The sequence below is a fragment of the Mesocricetus auratus genome, unplaced genomic scaffold (genome assembly GCF_017639785.1).
Source record: "Mesocricetus auratus isolate SY011 unplaced genomic scaffold, BCM_Maur_2.0 Super-Scaffold_100021, whole genome shotgun sequence".
NCBI lineage: Eukaryota > Metazoa > Chordata > Mammalia > Rodentia > Cricetidae > Mesocricetus > Mesocricetus auratus.
Window position 1 is genome coordinate 1,135,069 of NW_024429202.1, and position 25,018 is coordinate 1,160,086.

The window sequence follows — 25,018 nt, forward strand, 5'->3', positions numbered from 1 at the left end:
AATGGAGAGTCAGCAAGTTCCTGGGATCCTTCTCAGCACTGGGGCTGAAGACACATGCCACCATGCTTGGTTTTGATGAGGGTTCGGGGGATCTCCTCATGCTATACAAGTGCTTTACCCATTGAACCATGTCCACAGTCCTTCAGATCAAGATTTCAAAATTGCACTAGTGTAAATGGCCAGTGACTGTTGTCCTCCTCAAATACAAAAGAGCTGATAGGTCTAGTCTAGACTCTATAGAGAAAAGTCAGCAACACAAAGGGAAAAGTAAGAAAAACAGACGGGACAGTCAGGAACATGGAAGAAGAAGAAGTTAGCAACATGGAAAAGAAACTGAAAAAATTAAAATGTAAGAAATAGAAAACTTAATGAAATAAAAAACACAGTAGCAATCGTCATTGACAGCTTTGGACTAAACAGAAGAGAGACTATCAGGGTTGGAACACAAGATGGAGGAAATACTATAATTAAACATCAACTAAGGAGAAAAATAAATGAACATGACCACAATATCAAAGAATTCTGAATATGATCATAAGTTCAAATTTAAGAATCTACAGTATATAATAATAAATAGGGATAAAACTGAAGTTCTAGAGAATCCATACAATGTAATGATAGCAGAAATTTCCCTATCCTAGAAAAGGAAATAGACACCAGAATGTGTGTTAAGTACCTCAAATGAACATGGCCAGAAAAGAACTTCTCTATAACATAATAGAGTCAAGATGTCAGAAACACAAAGCAAGAAGCACTATTTAGGTGTAAATTCCAACTCACCTTACGAAAACAAAAACACTAGAACAACATCCAATCTTTCATCTGAAACCATAAAAGCCATGAGAGAGGAAATGACATGTATCAAGTCACTACATAACTGTTAGTCAAGATTGTTATACATGGAAAAGCTGTCTTTTAAAATTGATGGCAAAATAAGAATATTTTAAGACTAGCAAAAACTAAGGTGCTCCATGAGAACAATGCCAACATTACAGAAGATACTTAAAGAAAGAGGAAAGTCTCATGGGAGCACAGGAATGAAAACATTTACAGGAAGAGAGGGGAAAAAAGAAAGCCAAGAAGGAATCCATAATGTCCAAAATGTAAATCAGAAAATCCCTAAAACTAATCGGGAAGAAAGAAAACACACTATGATCTAACCAATCAAGTAAACACCCAATAAAATCAGAGTAATTGATAAATATCTCCCAGTAATAATCTTAAATATAAATAGCCTCAATTCACCCACAGACAAGAATTAGATTGATTTACTAGATTAACAAGTTATTTCCTGCTATCTTTTGTTTACACAAAACATACCTCATTGGCAAAGACATCCATAGGCAGACAGTGACTACAGGAAGAAAGTCAATATACTAAGGGAATGGTAGGCCAAATCAAGCTGTCTTGACTATTCTGACATCTAATAAAGTAGACTACAAGCCAAAAGTAGAAGAAACAAAAAGGGCTAAGGCATATTAACAAAGATAACAAAAGACACAGCAATTATAAACATAAATGCATCAAAATTGGGACTCCTAACTTCATAAAGTGAATTTTAATGGGCATAAAATTCACATATGTTCTCATGTAACAGTAGTAGGTAACTACTATTATTCATGTACTTAGGATTTACAAGTTAAACTGAATTATTGTGGAATACTTTTTGTCTTATATCAATAGTTTATTTCTAAGTGTTTTCCATTGTACATAAATACTGATGTTCTTTTTTTCCCTTTTTTAAATTTTTCTTCCTTTTTTAATTTAAGTTAGAAACAAACTTGTTTCACATGTCAATCCCAGCTCCCTTTCCCTCCCCTTCTCCCCAATCCTTCCATCAGGCCCACCAGTCCCCTACCCAATCTCTACCCAGATGCCCAGGGAGGGTGAGGCCCTCCGTGGTGGATCTCCAGAGTCATTTCATCCAGGGCAGGGTCTAGGCCCTCCTTCAAGAGTCCAGGCTGAGACAGCATCCCTCATTGTGGGGTGGGCACTCAAAGTCTATTTGTACACCAGGGATAAATACTAACTAAGGCCCCATAGATTACCTAGGACTCCTCACTGACACCACATTCAGGGATTCTGGGTCAGTCCATGCTTTCCACACAGCCATCAATCTGGGGTCCAAGAACTCACCCTTGTTCAGGTCAACTGTTTCTGTGGGTTAAATCAGCCTAGTCTTAACTCCTTTGCTCATCAGTTCTCCCTTTCTGCCACTGGATTGCAGGAGTTCAGTTCAGTGTTTACCTGTGGGTATCTGCCACATCTGCTGGATGAAGGTTCTGTTTCTCAGACTCTCTGGCAGTGGGATTTTATGCTAGCACCCCCATGATACATGTCTAAAATGCATATATGAGAGAGTACACACCATGTTTTTCTCTTTGTGACTGGACTACCTTACTCAAGAGGGTTTCTTCTAGTGCCATCCATTTGCCTGAAAATTTCAAAATTCCATTTTTTTCTGTTGTATTCAGAACAGTACCACATTTTCTCTATCCGCTCTTTAGTTGAGGGGCATCTACGTTGCTTCCAGGTTCTGGCTATTACAAATAATGCTGCTATGAAGATAGTGGAACAGATATCCTTGTTGTATGAATATGCATCTTTTGGGCATAGGCCTAAGAGTGGAATTGCTGGGTCTTGTAGTAGACTGATTCCCATTTTCCTGAGGAATCTCCATACTGATTTCCAAAGTGACTGTACGAGTCGGCACTGCCACCAGCAGTGGAGGAGTTCCCCTTTTTCCACATCCTCTCCAGCATAAACTGTTGTTGGAGTTTTTGATTTTAGCCATTCTGACAGGAGTAAGATGGTATCTCAGAGTTGTTTTGATTTGCATTTCCCGGATGGCTAGCGATGTTGAACACTTTGTTAAGTGTCTCTCAGCTACTTTAGACTCCTCTACTGAGAATTCTCTATTTAATTCTGTACCCCACTCTTTGATTGGATCCTTTTGTATTTTAGAGACTTGCTTCTTGAGTTCTTTGTAAATTTTGGGGATCAGCCCTCTGTCAAATGTGAGTTAGTGAATATCTTTTCCCATTCCGCCTTTTTGTCTTTTGACTGTGTCCTTTGCCTTAAAGAAGGTTCCCAGTTACAGGAGGTCCCATTTATTAATCGTTGATCTCAGTGTCTGTACTACTGGAGTTATTTATGTTCAGGAAGCGGTCTCCTATACCAATTCCTTCAATGGTAACCCCCACTTTCTCTTCTAAGATGTTCAGTGTGTCTGGATTTATGTTGAGATCTTTGATCTATTTGGATTTAAGTTTTGTGCATGATGATAGACATGGATGTATCTGCAGTCTTCTACATGTCAGCCTCCAGTTATGCCAGCACCATTTGCTGAAGTTGTTTTCTTTTTTCAATTGCCTATTTTTAGCTTCTTTGTCAAAGATCAGGAGTTAATATGTATGGGTTAATGTCGAGGTTCCATTGGTCTATCTGTCTACTTTTGTGCCAATACCAAGCTGTTTTCAAGACTACATCTCTGTAATAGAGCTTGAAGTCACGGATGGTGATGAATCCGGATGTTGCCTTGTTGAACAGGGTTGTTTTGGCTATATTGGGTCTTTTGTTTTTCCAAATAAAGTTGAGAATTGTTCTTTTAAGGTCTGGGAAGAATTAAGCAGGAATTTTAATGGGGATTGCGTTAAACCTGTATATTGCTTTCAATAAGATTGCCATTTTTACTATGTTGATCCTACCTATCCAAGAACATGGGAGATCTTTCCATTTTCTGATGTCTTCTTTAATTTTATTCTTTAGACTCATAGTTCTTGTGATACAGGTCTTGCACTTGTTTGGTTAGCTTTACCCCAAGGTATTTTATGTTGTTTGTGGCTATTGTAAAGGGTGATGTTTCTCTGATTTGTTTCTCAGCCCTTTTATCGTCTGTATATTGAAGGGCTACTGATTTTCTTGAGTTGATCTTGTATCCTGCCAGTTTACTGAAGGTATTTATCAGCTGTAGGAGTTCCCTGGTAGAGTTTTTTTGGGTCACTTATGTAAACTATCATATCATCTGCAAATAGTGAAAGTTTGACCTCTTCCTTTACATTTGTATCTCCTTGATCTCCTTTTGTTGTCTTATTTCTCTAGATAGAACTTCAAGTATACTATTGAAGAGGTATGGAAAGAGTAGACAGGATTGTCTTGTTTCTGATTTTAGAGGAATCGCATTAAATTCTGTCCATTTAGTTTGATGTTGGCTGTTGGTTTGCTGCGTATAGCTTTTATTATGTTAAGGTAAGTTCCTGTTATCCCGGATCTCTCCAAGACCTTTATCATGAAGGGGTGTTGGATTTTATGAAAGGCTTTTTCAGCATCTAGTGAGATGAGCATGTGATTTTTGTTTCTCAGCTTGTTTATATGGTGGATTACATTGATGGATTTTTGTATGTTGAACCAACTCTGAATTCCTGGAATGAAGCCTACTTGATCATGGTGGATGAGTTTTCTGATGTGTTCTGGATCCGATTTGCCAGTGTTTTATTGAGTATTTTTGCATCAATGTTCATGAGGAACATTTCTTAGTTGTGTCTTTGTATGGCTTGATTACCAAGGTTATTGAAGCGTTGCAGAAAGAGTTTGGCAAATACACTCTTGCTGCTATTGCATGGAATACTTTGAGAAGAATTGGCATAAGCTGTTCCTTGAATTTCTGGTAGAATTTTGCACTGAAGCCAACTGGCCCTGGGCTTTTTTTTGGTTGGGAGACTTTTGATGACTGCTTCTATTTCCTTAGGGGCTATACATCTACTTCAATTGCTTATCTGTTCTTGATTTAATTTTGGCAAGTGATAGCTATCCAGAAAATTGTCCATTTCTTTTAGATTGTCAAATTTTGTGGAATACAGTTTTTCAAAGTATGACCTGATGATTTTCTGGGTTTCCTGAGTGTCCGTTGCTATGTCCCCCATTTCATTTCTGATTTTGTTAATTTGCATGTTCACACTTGCAGTTTGGTAAGTTTAGATAAAAGTTTGTCTATCATGTTGATTTTTTCAAAGAATCAAATCTTGGTTACATTGATTATTTGTGTTGTTTTCCTGGTTTCTACTTTACTGATTTCAGCCCTCTACTTCATTATACTCCTTCTGGGTGAGTTTGCTTCTTTGTGTCATAGAGCTTTCAGTTGTGCTGTTAATTCTCTAGTGTAACTATTCTCCAGTTTCTTCATGTGGGCACTTAGTGCTATGAAATTCCCCCATAGTAATGCTTTCAAAGTGTCCCATAAGTTTGGGTATGTTGTGTCTTTAATTTATTTTTTTATTTCTTCTTTGAGCCAGGAATGGTGCAATTGTGTATTATTCAATTTCCATGAGTTTGTAGGGTTTCTGCAATTTGTGTTGTTGTTGAATTCTAATTTTAATGCATAATGCGCATGGAGTTATTCCATTTTTTGTACCTGTTGTGGTTTGATATGTTGCAAAGTATGTGGTCGATTTTTGAGAAGGTTACACGTGACACTGAGAAGGATGTATATTCCTTTTTATCTGGATTGAATGTTCTATAGAGGTCTGTTAATCCCAATTGGGTCATAACTTCTAATAGTTTCTTTGCTTCTTTGTTAAGTTTCTGTCTGGTAGTCCTGTCTAGTGGTGAGAGTGGGGTGTTGAAATCTCCCACTATAAGTGTGTGGGACTTTATATGTGATTTGAGTTTTAGTAATGTTTCTTTTATGAACTTGGATGCCTTTGCATTGGGGGAATAGATGTTCAGAATTGAAACTTCATCTTGGTGAATTTCTCATGTGATGAGTATGAAATGCCCTCCTTCATCTCTTTTGATTGATTTTATTAAAATCTAATTTGTTAGATATTAGGATTGCTACCCCTGCTTGTTTCTTGGGTCCATTTAATTGAAAAATATTTTCCCAACCCTTAACTGTGAGGTAATGTCTGTCTTTGAGGCTGAGATGTGTTTCTTGTATGCAGCAGAAGTGTGGGTTCTGTCTTCCAATCCATTCTGTTAGCCTGTGTCTCTTTATGGGCGAGTAAACACCATTGATATTGAGGGATATTAATGACCATTGATTGCTCATTTTTGTTTGCTTTGGGATGGTTGATGGTGGTGGAACTATATGTGGATTTCCACCTGTTTGTTCTTCTGGCTGTTGGTAAGGTGGGATTATCTATTGCCTATGTTTTTCTGGTTGTAGTTAACTTCCTTGGGTTGGAGTTTTCCTTCCAGAACTTTATGTAGGGCTGAGATAGTGGATACATTTTGTTTAAATATGGTTTTGTCATGGCATATCTTGTTTTTCTCCATCTATAGTGATTGAAAGCTTTGCTGGGTATAGAAGTATGGGCTGCCATCTGTGGTCTCTAGGTGTTGGTAGAATATCTACCAGGACCTTCTGTCTTTCAGAGGTTCCATGGAGAAGTCAGGTGTGATTCTCATAGTTTTACCTTTGTATGTTACTTGGCCTTTTTCCTTTGCAGCTCTTAATATTCTTTCTTTATTTTGTATGTTCAGGGTTTTTACTATTATGTAGCAAGGGGATTTCCTTTTGTGGTCCACTCTATTTAGTGTTCTGTAGGCTTCTTATACTTTTATTGGCATGTATTTCTTTAAGTTGGGAAAGTTTTCTTCTATGATTCTGATGAATATGTTTTCTGCCCCTACTTCTATACCTATTACTCTTAGGTTTGTTCTTTTCACATTATCCCATATTTCCTGGATATTTTGTATTAGGGATTTGTTGGACTTAAGATTTTCTTTGATCAATGAATCTATTTCCCCTCATGTATCTCTCTTCCATCTCTTGTACTCTGTTGCTTTTGCTTGCATCTGTAGTACTTGACCATTTGCCCAGCTTTTCTATTTCCAGCATTCCTTCAGACTGTGGTTTTTTTATTTGCCTCTATTTCAGCTTTCAACCCTTGCACTGTTTGAATTGTTTCTTGCAATTTTTGCTTTGTCTTTTCCTCTCTTTCTTGCATTTGTTGAATTTTTGGGTTTGTTTTTTTCCTCCATTTCTTGCATTTTTGGGATTTTTTCTTCCATTTCTTTAAGGGATTTTCTCATATCTTCTTTGAGGGCTTCTATCATTTTCATGAAATTGTTTTAAGGTCTTTCTCATCTGCTTCTTCCGCAATGTGCTGTCCAGGTCTTGCGGGTGTAGATTCTCTAGTTTCTGGCGGTGTCATATTAGTTTTTCTGTTGCTGGGTGTGTTTTCATATTGTCTCCTTCCCATCATTTTTTCCTGTGGGTGCAGAAGTAGTCTCTTTCTCTCCTGGTGAGTATGTGACCATGGTTCCTTTCCAGTGGGTGGGAGCAGGTCCAATACCTTGGTGACTTTTCTCTTGTATGCATAGAGGTCGTCCTAGTATTGGTACCTTGGCAATCTCTGGGTAGGCTGGACCTTCACCTGTCCCCTGGATGGAGAATGGGACTTGAACTCTGGCAGTCTCTGGGTGGTCTGGCTCCTGCTGGGATGGGGGCCTTGGCTAGTTGTGTGCAGATCACCAGAAGGCAGGCTGTAACAGGCCTGGGCATATCTAGCCCATGGGTGGAGAAAGGGACTATGGTGCTGGCAGTCTCTGGGCAGGTTGAATACTGTCAGGTTGGGATCAGCTGTATGCAGTCTCCTGGTCTCCAGTGGTTCTCCTCAGGGCACCGGAAGGCAGGCTGGAGACAGTCCATGCTTACCTCACCTGTCCTGTGGGTGGAGAATGGGACTTGGAAGCTTGCAGTCTCTGGGTGTGCTGAATCCCGTTGGTCTGGGATCTGGATCTGCCGTGTGCCTGGAATGTTATTTTAACTAGGCTAATATATGTTATATAGGTTTATTCTGTGGAGTATTTAATCTTGTGAAGGTTTATTACATTTGTTAATGCTGCTTTTGTTAACAATGTAAAGATGTGCTACATTTGTTTGTGTAGCATTTGTTTAATTATGTAAAAATGGTTACATTCGTTAGATCTTGCCTGCCTACTTACTCAAATGAAAATCTGAATGGCCAATAGCTGGGCAGAGGGGGAAAGGCAGGGCTGTCAGGAAGACAGAGAAAGTAGGAGAAGAAATCTAGGCTCAGTAGAGAAAAGAAGGAGGTGAAAATAAAGGAGAAAGACACTGGAGGAAGCAGGAAAGTAAGACATATACAAAGAAAGAAAGGTAAGCCATGAGGCAAAATGAAGATAAAGAGAAACAGATTGAAATAAGAGCTAAGCATTCATGACTAATCAGAAGTCTCTGTTATCATGATTTGGGAGCTTAAAAGAAAAAGCCTGGGACACTGAATGCAATGCTTTAACTTTAAACTATGACCCTCTCATGCCTCTGACACAGAATAGTGTGCGTGCATGTGTGTGTGTGTGTGTGCATGCGTGCATGCGCATGCATGTGTGTGTGTGTGTGCGTGCATGTGTGTTTGTGTGTGTTTGTGTGTGTGTGTGAGAGAGAGAGAGAGGAAGGGAGGGAGGGAGAGAGAGAAAGAGAGAGAGAGAAGTGGTTAAATATAATATCATTGATATCACTGCTGAAAGCAGTGGACATCGTAAGCAATGATTTAGCCATAATAAATATTGGAGGCAATGTGTGAATACAGATGGATAACATCTGTTTGCAGTTTTGTATGTAATTCAGGTGAGTAGACTATTTCTCTTGTAAAACTCTGGCAAAAAAATTAGATAAAGATTTCTCATTCCTTTCGTGTACCATGTTACATGTGATGTTCAACAATAAGGAGTAGTGTGATCTATGTGGCTGGCACAACAAAGACAAACAGGACACATGGAAAGAAGCAAACAGCTCAGACGAGGCTCTCGTTTAAGTGGCTTAAATCAGTAGATACATTTCTTTAATGTGGCATTACCACAACAATTTGAATGTGAAAGCAGTTGGCATTAAGAAATAATAAAGACCAGGGCGTAATTGATGAAATGGAGACCAAAAGTACAATGCATAGAATCAAGCAAACAAAAATTAACATTTTGAAATGATAAGAAAATTGGCAACCTTCAGTCAGAAGAACCAAAAGTAAAACAAAACCCAAATTAATAAAATTATAAATAATTCAAATGAAATCTTAAGGACTGAAAACAATAGTTCAGAAACTTTATTATTTAATATAGAAGAAATGGATAAAATACTATATATTTTGCTTGCCCAAATATAAACAATGTAAGCAAGAAATGGGGCTTGAGGGGTTATCTTGGCCTCCCTACAAAGAAAATTCCAGGTCTGGACGCACTGCTGAATTCTATCAAAACTTTAATGAACACATAACAAGATTCCTTAAAATGTTCTGTATCTGGAAAGAGAAAGAACACTACCAAAACTCATTCTATGAGGCCAGTCACTAGAACTGAGTGATAACAAAACATGCAGGACCATGGTTGATTCTAGGTCAGCTTTGGCCGCATAGCAAAGCAAAACCAAAATAAAAAATATAAAACTAATGCCAGCCATACCTGTGAGACCGCCGACTTGTTTGATAATCTTGATATTACCTGAAAGAACAAAGAGACTGTTTAACAACCATTTAAGCCTTTTAAGTGAAATACACATTTCAAGAAGTGTGTGTTTATGTCGAAGAGAAAACATTTGCTCAAATGAGTTTCTAAAAGGTCCCGCCCATCCTCTAAGACCTCTGATTGACCAATGTGTCATCATAACAGGAATGGCAACTTGATTGTCTATCACAGGGCCTGATACTGGAACCCACATAGACACAATATCAACTTGAAACCCACCGCTGAACACAACATCAAGTTGAATGTCCACTACAGGACACCACAGGTGGGGTCCGACCTTTGTCACAGGGAGCCATCGCTGCCCTTTCTGTCTAGGCACTTCATCACCTCTGTCAGCTTCCCATCTTTCCACTGGCCTTTCCTAATCTCATGCAGAGTTCTCCTGTTTGCCCTTTGGCTCTGTGAAAGCTGATGTCCTCTTTGATTTGAATTCTTTACCATTGGTCTCCTTTCTTGCTTGACTGATGGCAAGAGATGAAATGCCTTTCCTGTCTGATCTGTTTCACTCACTGAGGTGTTCTTTTTGGGATAAAGTCCCAGGGATCACAGTCCTCAACAACTGAATTTAAGATCACATCACTCATAAAAAGAGAAAAAAAGCCTGCCAATCAAACTGAAACATGCTATCAATCACAAGATAGATTTCAATCCCAGACGTGCAAAGATATATCTTAGAGTGACTTATGACCCCAGAACATATCTTGTATAAAGTTAATCTGCAATACTGTATCAGATTACCCTAAAATGCATATTTTCTATGATTTATAAAAAAGCCCTGGAAATTATAACATATACTTGAATCGTGTTCTGGTATTGGAAGCATTTCGACGGCTTGGATGGGATGGACAGGGCTAGATTCTGGCACTTGGGGGTCAAAGAATATTGAGTGTTGCAGCTCAGATACAAAGGGATTCTGACACTTGGAAGCCAAGGAATACCATAGGTCACAGTAAGAATAGCAGCTTACAACCCTGATCCAGGGAAGGGCTTCCTCAGTGTATTAGCTCTGCTCCAGCAGGAGGGGTTTCCCTGGCAAAGTCGTTACAGGTCAGCTCCAGTTTCCTGGAGAGCTGGTGTTACAACTTCAGTTCACCAGGGGAAGGTTTCCCCAGTGAAAAGTGTTACAGCTCTGCTCCACTCTGCTCCTCTCAGGGTTGTCTCTGCTCAGGCAAAAGAAAGTCTCACCCAAATCATTCAAGAGATTTATTGGGAGGGAAGAATCCAGGAGAGTGGGTGCTCTCTGTCAGGGTGGCAGAGGACAGCCAGGCAGCCAGAACAGTCACAAGCTGAACAAGAACAGGGTTTATATATAGGGCTTCTTAAGGTGCAGAATTTTTCCAGGGAGATTTCCAGGGTGGGGATTGGTCAGATTTCAATCCCTGAGTTCAGACTGAATAGATCTCCCGCTCAGGGATTGGTTGGTTTTCTGCACAGGTGTAGGGTCAGATTTGGCTTTGGTTTCAGGGTCAAACTGTGTTTTTTCCACTGGTCCTTTTTAGCCTTTTGGCTCTAATTTTAGGACCAGGGTGTGGTTCTTTCACTGGCTCTGATTCCAGGGACTAAGTGTGTTTCTTTGGCACTGATTTCAGGGTCAGGGTGCATATCTGTGGTTCTGGTTGCAGGGTCAAAGTGTGTTTCTTTGGCTCTGCTCAGTGTGTGTTTATTTGGCTGGCCCTTTTTCCTTACAAATGCAACCCGTATCTTTTTAGCCTAATTACAACTTCTTTTATTATGTGTTAATAGATGCTATAAATTAACATAATTTTATTCACATGTACAAATACACTTGAAAGTAGTTCGTATAGCAAGCCAGACATGTTTTCTAAATCTGTCTCCCATTCATCATTTTCACCCTGAGATGATTAGGGAAGAAGGTCTGTCATTATTTATGCACATGTGGCATCGTTATTGCTGTGCAAATGCATGTTTCATCAATGTTTAATTTTATGAAAGCAGTCAGCCCATTCTGCATCTGCTTAGTTGCCTAAATATGCATTAATCAGAAGCATTTTAGACATAAGTTTGCAGTAATTCCCCAAACAGTGACAAATAAGACAGCTGAATAATTAAAAATGTGAAAAACAAAACAAAATTTTGGTGCTCTTGATATAATGGTAGACAAGAAAATGTGCTTCAAAAATATTGTTAGTTACAGCTCGGACTAAAGAAATAACAATGGCATCTAGGACGTTTCCATATCCCCTTGTTACAAATATATGTGAAAAATGAGAGAGACAGTGAATTTTAAGTCTTGGGATTTGACTGGGGGCTCCCTATATCCAAATATCTGCACTGGCCTTCTCCTCCTCAATTGTTATTGTTGCATGTATGTAATATGTAAATGCACAAATATAAAGATACAAGTTGCTGAGTCTGTCTACTGCAGTGTGCATGATTTCAGGACTAACCAATTTGTACTGGATAACCAATTAGAGTGTTCCTCCATGGCGGAAGACTACTTCTCTTGTTTTCAACATGCTGTAGTTGTCTGCAATTACTTGTTTAGGTGTTCAAATATATTTTAAAATATGACCTGCTTAGGATGTATTTTCTTGTTTTTATTTAAATTAGAAACAAGCTTGCTTCACATGTCAATCCCAGCTCCCTCTCCCTCCACTCCTCTCCTGCCTCCCACCAGCCCCCAATCCCATCCCCTCTCTGCTCCCCAGGTAGGGTGAGGCCCTCCATGGGGGATTCCCAAAGTCGGTCATATAATCTGGGGAATATTCACTTATTTTTTGTTGTCATTGATTAACAAACATAGCCTTATATTATCAGTGGTCTAGAGCCAAACACTTAAGACTATATAATATAATACACACATATATGCACATATGCAGTTCATATACTATATATATTCATATATATATATATATGTATTTATACTTGATAAATTTCCAGCACAGATAAGACTCTTTGATATTAATCACTCTTGTTTAAAAGAGAACCATGATATATTCATTCTGGTAACTAACACTTCATGTTGATCTAGCTTGTGTATTGGAAACTCAGGAATTTACATCTCAACTTGACTCTAGAGCTTCTGGCACAATGTATTCCATACCTGCGTGATAACAGAATGACTTGAGACCTTGATGTCTTTAACAAACCAGATTCTAACTCTAGCAGAAATCTCTTTCAGTTAGTAGTGGGTGGCACGTAATAACCCAGTCTTAAAATATGTCAAGGCCAGGTTAGAAGACCTGCACAAGGTAAACCCAATTCATTTCAGCATTGATAGAGGAGAGCTGGCCATATAAGACACCATCCATAGCTGAAGAGCTGTTGGCAGTTGATGGTTGCTGAATAAAGGAAAGTCAGTCTTTTTCATATAGTTCCTTCACAGGTTGCTTGTGCTTCATGATGATCCCATACCCATACTGGGCAGCACTAACTGGATAAAAGACAACCAAGAGGACATGAAGTCAGGAGAGTGAAAAGGTGGTGGGAGATTCAGGAAGAGTTGGAGAGGGGAAATGAGGGTGTACATTGTACGCATGCCTGAAATTATCAAAGAATAAGCAAATATAGAAAGGAAAGAAGCAAGAGAGTCAGAGAAACTCCTTATGTTTAGGGATGAGCTAACTGTAGATCATGGAGACAAATAGCTTGCCCATATCATTCATTAATTTAACAGCAAACTCTCTTCTGGGTATCTGAAAAAGTGAGCTTCCAAGGCCCCCTACCTGATCTGAAACTAGCTAAGATGGTGAACAGCAAAACAGAACTAGACACCCACTCAGTGCAGGTGGACTAGAAACTGCATGCATAGCAAACATGCAACTACCAACTTCACTCCAGGTATTAAGTCCTAGGACAAAAACAAAAGAAATATGACAGACCAAGGTAATATATCTCTCCAAAGACCATTGATCCTTTTAAGAATCTTCTCTACTAAGGACAACCAAGATGAATCTGGAGACAGAATTTACAAGAGCAATTATAAACATGTTCATAGAGTTCAAGAAGTTTAACGATGAAATTAATGCATTTAGAGAACAGGAAAAATCCTCTGATTGAAATCCAAGAAAACACAAACCAATGACTGAATGAAAACAAATGAAAGCAATTCAGAATATGAAAAGTGAATTCAACAGAGAGACTGAAATACTAAAGAAAACGCAAGCCAACTGAACAAGGAAATGAAAAATTCAACAACCCAATGAAAAGACCCAGAGGAAAGGCTCATCAACAGACTTGGGTCAGAAAGAAGAAGAATATCAGGCCACGAAGAGCAAGTCGACCACTCAGTCAAAGAAAATTATACATTTAGGAATGCATAAATTTCTTGAAGAAGACCCTAGTTAGCAGTCCTATACTTGGGGGCTCAATTGCTTGTAACTCTAGTTCCAGAAGGATATGACACCTCTGGCCTCTTCAGACATATGCACTCATGTGCACAAACCCAACAAACATATACACATATCATAATCAAAAATAATAAAAACAAATCTTGAAAAGAAAAATATGTTTTTAAAAAACCCCATAAGTGGAATTTGCAGGAATTTTGAAACACCATGGAAAGATAAAATCTATAAGCCATGGACATACAAGAAGAAAAATTTCAGGTCAAGATAAAGATTATATTTTCATAGAAGGAAATTTCCAAAAACTAAGGATATATATGTATATATATATATATTTGCTATAAGAAGCGCACAGAACACCAAATGGATAGGACCAGAAAATAAACATCCCACAGCAAGTTACAGTAAAACAGAAAGAGTAAAGAAAGGGTGATGCAAACTACAAGAGAGAAGTAAAAAAATATCATGTAAAGACATGCTCTAATTTCTCAATGGAAAATTTAGAAGTCAAAATAGCATGAAACAACATTCTCTGAGTTCTAAATTATCTCAAATGCCAGATGACTTAACACAGCAGAACTATCTGTCAGGGTTGAAGGAGAAAAAAAAAAGATTTCCAAGGCTATAGGGACCCATGTCTACCAAACCAGCACTGTAGAGAATACTGGGAGGAGTATTTAGAACAGAGAAGAGGAGACAACCAGAAGGCTACAGAATGTCATTGGATAACTGAATACTGACAGAATATGTGGATCATAGCTTCAGGTCTTCAGATTCGCACACATAGTTTGCAGTGCTTGAAGAAGTCAGGAAAGTAGAAATGTTCATACTTGACCCAGGTCATTTAACTCATATTTTCCTAAAGTTCTTCAAATCCCCAATTATCCTATTAGAATTTCCATGGATAGAAAAAATATGTACCAAATACACATGTAGGTGCACGCCTTTAATCCCAGCACTCGGGAGGCAGAGGCAGGCGGATCTCTGTGAGTTCAAGGCCGGGCTGGTCCGACAGCCTCCAAAACAATACAGAGAAACCCTGTCTCGTAAACAAACAAACAAAAAAGAAAAGAAAAGAAAAGAAAATATCACAATGTAACTCATCATTTTGAATGTTAACATAAAATGGCTAAAATCATGTCTACCAAATCTTTTCATGGGAATAGGATCTCTGGTTTCTTTCATCCATTTCCCTCAGGCATGAAGTGTCCCTGAATTCGAACAGATGGCACTAGAACAGGAGCAGTTGGGGACAAACCATTCAAGAAAAGCCAATATCCCTATTTTTAGAGAGGGATCTGAAAAGTTTATCAGGAGCACCAAATTCCCTTCTGGAAACTAAGCTATTGAGGACTTAGCTACTATGAAATTAGGGAAGCACATTTTAATGGGGCACTGGGATGGAACAACCCATGCTAAACTGTATTTTGGTCAGTGGCCAAGGTAGGTAGGAGTTTACCACCATTTTCTTGACACACAAGACAGAATTTATAAGGCAATGTATGAATCTGCGCATATTCTCTCAGCTCTGAACACTTATGAGCACCAGCATGGGCTGTCGGGAAAGTTTTCTCAGCAAAATGAGCAGTGAGAAATGAGATATGAACTGCAAGGTTCTTTCTGTTGGTTTATGATATTTTCAGACTGAAGGAGCAAGGTCCTCATTCAGAAAATGGACTATTCCATATTTTATCATCCTCACCGATTAGCAATATAGTCGTGGCATTGTTTTGGACAACAATAAAAATGAAGTACATTCACAAATAACCCTGTAACTCACATAGCTAAAATATACATTAGTGAAAGAACGAGTGATTGTCATGTAATAGAGCCAAGCAGCTGATTGAGGAGCAAAATTTTCATCTCTGATCCACTTTTCTGTCTCTGAGAAACTGAAGTGGTTGCCAATAGGAAGTAAAATGATGTCAATGACAACCTTGCTTCCTTGTGACAATGGAAACTCTGAGTCCATTCTGTTCATTGTCGTCCTCTGGCTAGAAGGTACAGCATTTCTGTCCCATGTGACAGAGACATGATGTCATGCCTTGCATTTGTCGTTTTTTGGGGCTGCTCCTCATCACATCTCCTTCCTTGTCCATGAAGGAGTCTTACATAGAATTGAAGTTGGAAAAATTGTTCTTGAATTGTCACATTTGCTAAGCATGCTGTCCACTGTCTGCATCAAGAGCAATTCATGCCAACAAATGTCAATTTTATTTTACTGGTATGTCAAATATGAACAAAAGTTTCAGTAATGTGGGGAATGGGACATTATAGGATGTCATATCAGTAACTGAACTAAGTCAATGTTATTTTGACAGTTACACAGATGGGCTCCTACAGCTTCAAACCAATACACATAGAGGCCTCACAAATGCTATACTATTCTTTTTACATGCTGATTCCCAACAAATCACTGTCCTGGCCAAAGGGCTGTCATTTCATATCACAATGCTATGCTTGTCAGCACAATGCCAAATGAAGGCCTTCATATAATAAAATGACTGTATATTTTGTCTCAACTTTGTTATTTATTTCACTTTTAAAAAGGAAGACAGAAGCTGGGCATGGTGACACATGCCTTAAATAGTAGCACTCAGGGAGCAGAGGCAGGTAGATCTCTCTGAGTTCAAGGACAGCCTGGTCTACATAGTTAGATCTAAGGTAGCCAGAGCTACATAATGAGAGCCTGTCTCAAAAAGAAGAGCAAGATAGTTCCAAATGATACAAATAGCATTAGTCAGATCTTGAAACTATTTACAAATGAAGTCAAACATGCTTGTCTATGAATTCAGTTGTAAGAAACATAAAGTCTGGCTGCTAAAGGAAAACCTAGTGGCATTTTGTATCCTTATTAAAAGCTTGGGAAATACAGGATGGCTTTAGAAAGATAGTATTATGAAGATGAGGCTAGTGTCATTATAGAATGAAGGGTGGAAATGTACAGTTATATTCTAAAAGCTAGGTACAAATCACTCATTGATGCTCTATGAATATTAAAGATTTCAAGCTGTCTCTCAAATCGCTGATTTGGGAGTTAAGCAGAGTCATCTGACCAAAAGAATTTACAGTGTTTAGAATAACCGTATTCAACTGAATCGGCATCCTTGTGGTCGGCTTCCGGTCAGGCTCCACTGGCCCCGCATTATGTGTGGGGAGCAGCACAAGAGTGTTCAGAGACACTCAGGGTATCCTATCAGCAGTCTCCTTCTGAACTGAGTCAGTTAAACCTGATGCTCCCAGTGGCTCTCTCATTATTAGTGTAAGACTAAAGCGTAGCATGCTGTCCAGGAAGCCAAGTTCACAGCAAAAGGGAGAGTTGCAGAGTTCTTTGTGTGAAGACTGCTGGAGTCAGTGGCCTGAAATGGGGCACTTTGCTTACTGGACTATAGTAACACAGTAAAGCTCGCTTAACACACGAATACACTCGCTTAAGGATTTCAGCCTGAGAAGGTGTGGATCATGTCCTTCATACTTCTACCAGATACTCAATGGCTCCTCATGGTTAATGGGATGTTCGGCCTCTAAGGTTAGTGCTGTCATATACAGGATGATGACATATATGCACAGTATGGAAAGTATTGTCGCTAAGCACATTTTGATTAAAAATGTATGTCTGTGAAATTTTTCAAAGAAATTATATGGCAATGAAATTTAGGATGACCATGCCTGCAGTGGTGTTTATACTTTCCCACTGGGGTCAAGATTGGAAGTCAACAGAATAAAAAATTGTGTCATAAAATACACCTTACACATCTGCAATTTTCACCCTGGATTTATTTCAAATATCTCCACACAAACTACTATGTTTATGGAAAAAAAGTATTCTCCAGCTATATACACTTAATGTGTGTATCTATTTTTTTCTTATGAAACTTTGTATTTTGATTCTGAGCTTTAATTAGAAGTTAGACATTGCCTAAATCCTTTAAAATAAATAGTGAAATCCAAGGAAGAGGTTTGAGAGAAAAGGACTGAGCAATGGCCCCTTCCCTGTACTATGTGGACAAGTTCGTTTCCCATGAGAAGTGTGATAAATGGTTTAACTTTGAACTTAACCTGTTCTAGAAGCACCTGAGCTGAATCTCACTGAGAGACTGTCTAGGTCAGGTCGGCCTGTGGCCTTGTCAGGAGGAAGCTAGCTGAGCGCAAAGCATTCATGTATCCATTCTCTCTGCTCTTGACTTCTGGGCAGTGATGGACTGTAACATGAAATTGTGCACTAAAACAAATCATTTCTCTCCTAAGTTGCTTCTGTCACAGAAAATGGAAAGGACACCAAGAAAGAAGCCTAGTCACAGAGTCCCATTCCCAAGTATAAGAAAAATCACAGTGATCCTCTTACAAATGTAGAAAACAGACAGGACAAGTCTATTGTAAATGGGTATAAACCATTTACAGTGGGTCATTCTTAAAATGGCCTAATTCAATTATGTGTATACATCTACAAGATGATTTTTTCTCTCTCTCTGTGTAGTTTAGGGTTTGCAGAAAACATGCAACATTTCATTTTTTGAAGTAATGACTCTAGCTTTAGAATTATGAGCATTATTCCTAATCTCAACCCTAACACTAATTATAGGTTTAATGGTTAAGATTTACAGATTCTCATTTATGTCTCTCTGTGAGGATTCTGTTTGTTTTTCTTCCATATATGATTCCAGCATTTGTTATTAGTCACCAGGATGGAAATGTCGTTAGTAGGCTTAAAGAAAAATGTAAACTTTATAATCTAGGATATGAAAACATCTCATTTGGCCGCCCAGACCTGGCAGTATTTACGAATGGTAGGAGACACAACGCTGCAGAACAGTCACCATATGCTCTGCTTTTAGGGACTCTAACCTTAGCAGAAGAAAACGCAAGGGGATTACCACAGCATGGGAAGCTTAACATCTAAGGTGCTTATCTTAAAGTATTCCTTAACCATTTTCCTAAATGGTGAGCAACCGAAGTCTTATCTATTTGTTGAAATGCACCTTCTTTCTGGCTTTCTGGTTCATAATTCCAAGGAAATACAGCCTTTCCCCAGACTCAACATCTTGATTGAGTCATGTTTCTGACTTCTCGGCTGCTGTTCCTTCCACCCAAAGCTACCATTCCTTTGTCAATGGTGAACACATTAGAGTACCTCAAAGTCTACCAGACTGCAGACCGCAGGGTCTGCTGCTGAACACAGGCTGCTGTGCTGTAAGCAGGCTGGCTGTGTCATACGCTGTTTTCTCTTCTGCCTTCATCCTTTTGGGGAACTTCATGGAAAAAGCACTATTAAAGCTGTTTATCCTGGAACTTTGTAATTTAATTTTGATTTCATGACTAGCAACATAGTTCACTTGCAACTGCTTTAATCATGCCACCTACTACCTTATGCTGTAACAGCTGAACCAGGGCTTATAATTAGGGACCTAACAGGAAATGTCCCGGGTGGCCAATGATGAACTGTGAAACATTTCTAGATTCACACAGATCAATGAAATAAAATGATGGCTGCAACAAAGCATTCGTGATTCCTATGAAAGTAAATTCTAGGACAAAGAACACAATAAAAATAACATTTTGTGGAAGTCCTAATATACTCACAGGTAAGGAATTTGCAATTCTTTGTATGCATGAGTATGTGTGTGTCTTTTAAGATGCACTGAGGGTGTGTTATGTGTTGGCAAATGTGAAGCATGCATATTTAAAGAGTATGCTAAAAAGGTCTTTATTGAGTTTAATTAAGAAGACTCCAAACTTCCTGCTGGAATAAATCTGAGTTCATAAAAGAATTAGAATACTATTTGGTATATTTGAAATGACAGTGGAATGGACACTTCATATGTTTCCTCTTTAAAAATGGGGTGAGATAAGGAACAGAAGAGAGGACAGCAATTGTGTGACACTACGAAAAGCACATTCTTGAATAGGAAGAAATTCTTCCAGGGTGACACCACAATCCTGGAACTACTAAGGAATGGGTGCTAGCAAACAAAAAGAAACACACATACTACAGGGAGAAGACAAGATAAATGGCCAAGGCATGGTAATGTCACCATGTTTCTTTCCTTCTGGCAGCGAGATTTGTTTCCTGAAACACTTAGTTGCACTGAACTTTTTATGGGCTAAGACAAGAAATCAGAATTCAGTCTACAAAGGTCGAAGAGAATGTGGTTTGGATGCTTACTTCAGCTTCTTACTACAGCATGTTTAGAGTAGGCCTTTCTCTTTTGAGGAGAGCAGTATTCACGGACAATCCATCGGGTTTTATTCAGAAGACTAGAATTTAATTGGGTTTAAATTATTCACTAATTCTGAAATCTCAGGGAGTGTACTACTCAGACACATAGTAGCCATGTCTGTGAGCATGATTCAGACTCCCAGAGATTAAAAAATAAATTAAATGATCACACATAACATAGAGCTAGTAGATAATAGTATAATTTCCTCTGTGTTATCTGTGTAAATAGTCATCTGATAGAAGAAACTAAAATTTAGTGAGATTTACTTTATTTGAAATCTGTGCTTGGTGTGGTTCATGGGAGATTTTAACCAAGCAAGCAATTCTTCTCTTACTGTGCATAACCTACTCGGGTTAGACACCTAACCAAAGACTGGATTTTAGTTAAATGGGTGGATGAATTGGTTCTTGTCGTTAAGCTAGCTTGAGTGGGTTAATGGCACCAATGATCAAACGAAAAACTGTTTTATGGAATCATACATAGGAAATCTTCCACTCTAAGACTCTACTGTCCTATACACATGGATATTGATCTGTCTGTCTCGATAATTTATCTATCTATCTATCTTTCTATATATCGTCTATCCATCTATCTATTGATCTATACCATCTATTTATCTATCTACCTATATATCATCTATTCATCTCCTATTATTTATCTATCATCACCTACTATCTATTCTATCCTTTGTCTCCTGATCTATCAGATATCTATTTATCAATCATCTATCTATGTATACCATATATCTATATTATATATTATCCATCTTTATATATAGCTATCATCCTTCTATGCGTGTATTATAACCTATCTGTTATCATTGAAATATCATCCATCTATTTTCTAACTTTCCATTCACATATTATCTTTATATATACACTAGTATATGTGAGATAAGTTCCTATAGGTATTCATCAAGCATACAATACTTTGTTCTATCAATTTCTCTAGGAACAGAATGAATGTAACAAAACTTTGCACATGAAACTGGAGTCCTCACTTACAGGTTGGTCCAGTTGTCATGATACATTAAAAAAATCTCATAGAAGTATAGCATACCCAAAGGGTCCACAAATAAAAAACTTATATCTTTAAAAAGTGCTGTGGTTCCTTTACCTACAAGTTTGATTTATAAAGCTTTATCAGGGGGAAATTTTCTTTTGACTTACACTTCATCACTTAATGCATAGCTGGTATCCCATGCCCAATGCTCTTAGCATTAATGAACTGAGCAAGCATTTGTAACTTTATATTAAATGTATACTAAGTTCCAATTGGGCTTTGGAGTCAGATGGTTTGTGCCTGAAGTTCAAGTTTTTCATCTCCCATGCTTACATGCTGAAGAATTCTGTTTTAGCTTCTCTGATCCTTAACTAGTCATCTTATGTGGAATATAAATACACTTACTACAACGTGAACTTCACCCTACAAGGCTCAATTATTTGAATGTTTAAGCTGGTAGCGTGGTCCTTGGAGGCTGTGAAAACTTTTGGATATAGAGACTACCTAGTATGCTAGTAGGAGCAGAACTTTGAGGTACAGGACCCAGGCTTCTAGTCTTTGTTTTCTTATCTGTAAAATGAGATTACTGTGCTCTAAGCTACCAGTAGCACTTTTAGAACTGTCCACCACGTCTTCCCTGCCACCATGGACTGAAATCCCTGGAAACTGGGAGCCAGAATACACTCTTCCCTTAAGCTGTCAGGCATTTTATGCCAGGATGATAAAAATAATCAACGTGATGTTCAACTTACACAAATTTTTGAATGGCTAAAATAAGTTAAGGTTTGTAAAGTGCCTAGTAAAGAGCTGGGTTCATAGAGTTACTGTTGGCAGTGCCTTGTCACAGAGCCTTGAGGGTAGCGCTGTGCTGTGTTAGCTATGAGGCAATTCCAGAGATGGCATCTGTGTACTCCTAAAACTTAAACCACCACCCAGAGTGTATTTGTGATGGGGGAGCCTCCCTCTCATAGTCTGTATCTCAGCGGGGGTGAGTCTGAGAATTCCTGACAGATAAACTAGGCAGTTTCTCTTTGTGAACAACTAACTATACATAGAGGCAAGCCTGTTGGTGAGCGTGTGTGTTCATATAAATATGATGCTCCTTATTTCAGGCTAAACATCTGCTCTTTCCTACAGGATGGAAGCAACCACAGAAGGAAAGACCTTTGTTTCGTATTATTTATGGAACGGCAGGTGACCTTTCTTCCTCTACCTTGCCCAGTCCAAGTTACTTCCCCATTCTCTAAAGGAGCTTAAACCTAACTTCTCAGATTTCACACTGCAAGCATAGCTTGAAATACTCAGATGGCACCAAATGTGGTTGATGATTTTTGTGGGGTAGGTGCTGTCTTTGATTGACAGCAAGAGGCTGCCCAGGAGAAAATCCTGGGATCGTCAATGTCCCTCTTCTGTTCAGGTGTTGAGGGCTTGGCTTCTTGTGCACAGGTGCAGCTTTCAGTAACTGAAGGAGAGCTATAAGACTAAGACCCGACATATGGGTTAGCCCAACTCTTTATGAATCTGTGGGATGATGGAAGATGGTAGGCCCCACTGAGGAAGGCAGGTCAGAGGGCTTGATCTTGGAGAGCCCACTCGTCCTGCATCCTCTCCTTCTCCACCACCATTTACTTCACTACACTTTCCATTGTTTACTCTGTTCACCACAGTCCAGAAAGAGCAAGAGGCCGAGTCAAAGAGCTGTGGATTAAAATCTCCGATGCCTTCAGCTAAAATGAACTTTTCTAGCTTTACATTGATTTTCTCAGGTATTTTGTCACAGAAGCAGAGAGCTTACTAACATAGTGAGTCACTACAGGATGGCCTTAAACTTTGTAACTGTGACTAGATGGTATTTGGGTGTAATGGGAATGCTGCTGAGACACATTTTCATGGGAGCCTCCAGTGAGGCCATTACACAGAAGAGACCCATCCTCACCATTCCCTGCTCATCTTCAGCAAGACCTCTGCCCACAGTCTTTCCCTGGATCTGGTTATTTATCTCAAGTCTTCATGCCACAGGATTTCCCTGGAAGCCACCAAGTAGCACAGTGTATTCTTAACTATTTCATGCCTCTACTCCCGTACAATAAATAAATAAAAGGTGGTTGTTTGAGCCAAGCTTTCCCACCCAGCATTTCTCTACCAGAATTAGTCTAGCATTCTAGAATTAGTCAACATCACATTTCTTCTGTTTAGATGAGTAAAGAAAAATGGTGAGTGCAGTAATAGAACAGGAAAGAGACACAGAGAAAGTAAAATGTTGAAAGAAAATTCTACCAGAGGTGTGAGAACCTGATGATTAAGTTTCTGAGATGTAGGGTGTATGTGGGGTCTCTCTCTCTCTCTCCCCCTCCACCCTTTCTATTTCTGTGTATGTGGTGAGTGTTTGTCTGTCTGTCTCTCTCTGTGTATGTGGTGTGTGTGCATGTCTCTGTGTATATATGCATGTGTAAGTAGTGACTCCCTTTTCCTAGTCTATGTGGGTTGTTTCTGTTGTTTTCAGTCAGTGTCCTAAAATTCATTAAGAGTTTTTATTTATTTTATGTTTTTAATTTCAGAGACACCCTTATTTACATATCCATCCCCCTATTCCCTCATCCTCCAATCATCCCATGCTTCCCACTGCCCCCCTACCCACCCCCACTCACTCCCTGGGGACAGTGAGACCCTCCAGGGGGCATCATTAAAGTCCATCACATCATTTGGGAGATGGCCCAGGCCCTTCTTTCTGTATCTGAGCTGCAATAGCATCCCTTCTTAGGGAATGGGCTCCCAAAGTCCATCTGTGACCTAGGAATAATCCCTGGCTCCACTGTTAGAGGTTGTGTAGACTGCTTGTCCTCCTAGCTGGCATCCACATTCAGAGGACCCGATTCTGTCCAATGCTGGTTCCCCTGCTTTATGACTAGGGTCTGTATGCTCTCTTTAAGTCAGGTCAACTCATCAAGAGTTTTAGAATGTTTTTGTCCATGTCCTTATACTAGCTCAAATTTTTTAAAAGATCTACTCTGTGCCTTAAGAGATAAGGATACCATCCTGCCTTTGATTATGAACTCAGCTTTCTGAAGCATAGGTCTAGGCAGGAGAAAGAGTACATCAGGATTAGGCACCAATATGTATTCAGAGATCATTGGAGTCCTCTGAGCCAGCCTTTACTGAGACCTTTAATAGTGGAAGTGCCTGAGGCCAATCACAGTGCAAAGGAGGAAGCAGAGAGCCTGAGTAATCACTAAGAAAAACTGCAGCTGGGTGGTGCCCTTGAGATGGCCCAGCAGGTAAGAGTGCTTGCAAAACAAATCCAATGACCCAAGTTCAATTCCTGGAAACGATGGTAGAAGGAGAGAGCAAACTGGTGGAAGTTGTCCTCTAACACGTGAATGTACACACAGTCTCTCTCTCACACACTCACACACACTCTCTCTCACACACTCATTCACACATACACATACTCTCACACACACTCTCTCACACACACACTCTCTCACACACACTTTCTCTCACTCACACACTCTCACACACTCATTCATACATACACATACTCTCACACACACACTCTCTCACACACTCACACACACTCTATCACACACTCACACACACTCTCTCACACACTCACATACACTCTCTCACACTCACACACACACTCTCACACACTCACATACACTCTCTCACACACACAACTCTCTCACACACTCTCTCACACACTCACACACTCTCTCACACACTCACACACACCCTCTCACACACTCTCTCACACACTCACACACTCATTCATACATACACATACTCTCACACACACACTCTCACACTCACACACACTCTCTCTCACACACTTTCTCTCACTCACACACTCTCTCTCACACACTCATTCACACATACACATACTCTCACAAATACTCTCTCACACTCACACACACTCACTCTCTCACACAACTCTCTCACACACTCACACACTCTCTCACACACTCACACTCTCTCACACACTCACATACACTCTCTCACACATACTCT

The 25,018-nt window shown here is 39.2% G+C and overlaps 1 protein-coding gene across 1 annotated transcript in view; it reads right to left on the reverse strand.

The window, feature by feature from the left end:
- The window catches only part of Kcnh8 (potassium voltage-gated channel subfamily H member 8), a 375,994-nt gene that overhangs the window by 23,135 nt on the left and 327,841 nt on the right, over nucleotides 1-25,018 (reverse strand). The window contains exon 12 of the mRNA XM_040729522.1: nucleotides 9,421-9,459. Coding sequence (XP_040585456.1) covers nucleotides 9,421-9,459 — 39 coding nt within the window. The remainder of the gene's footprint in view (nucleotides 1-9,420; nucleotides 9,460-25,018) is intronic.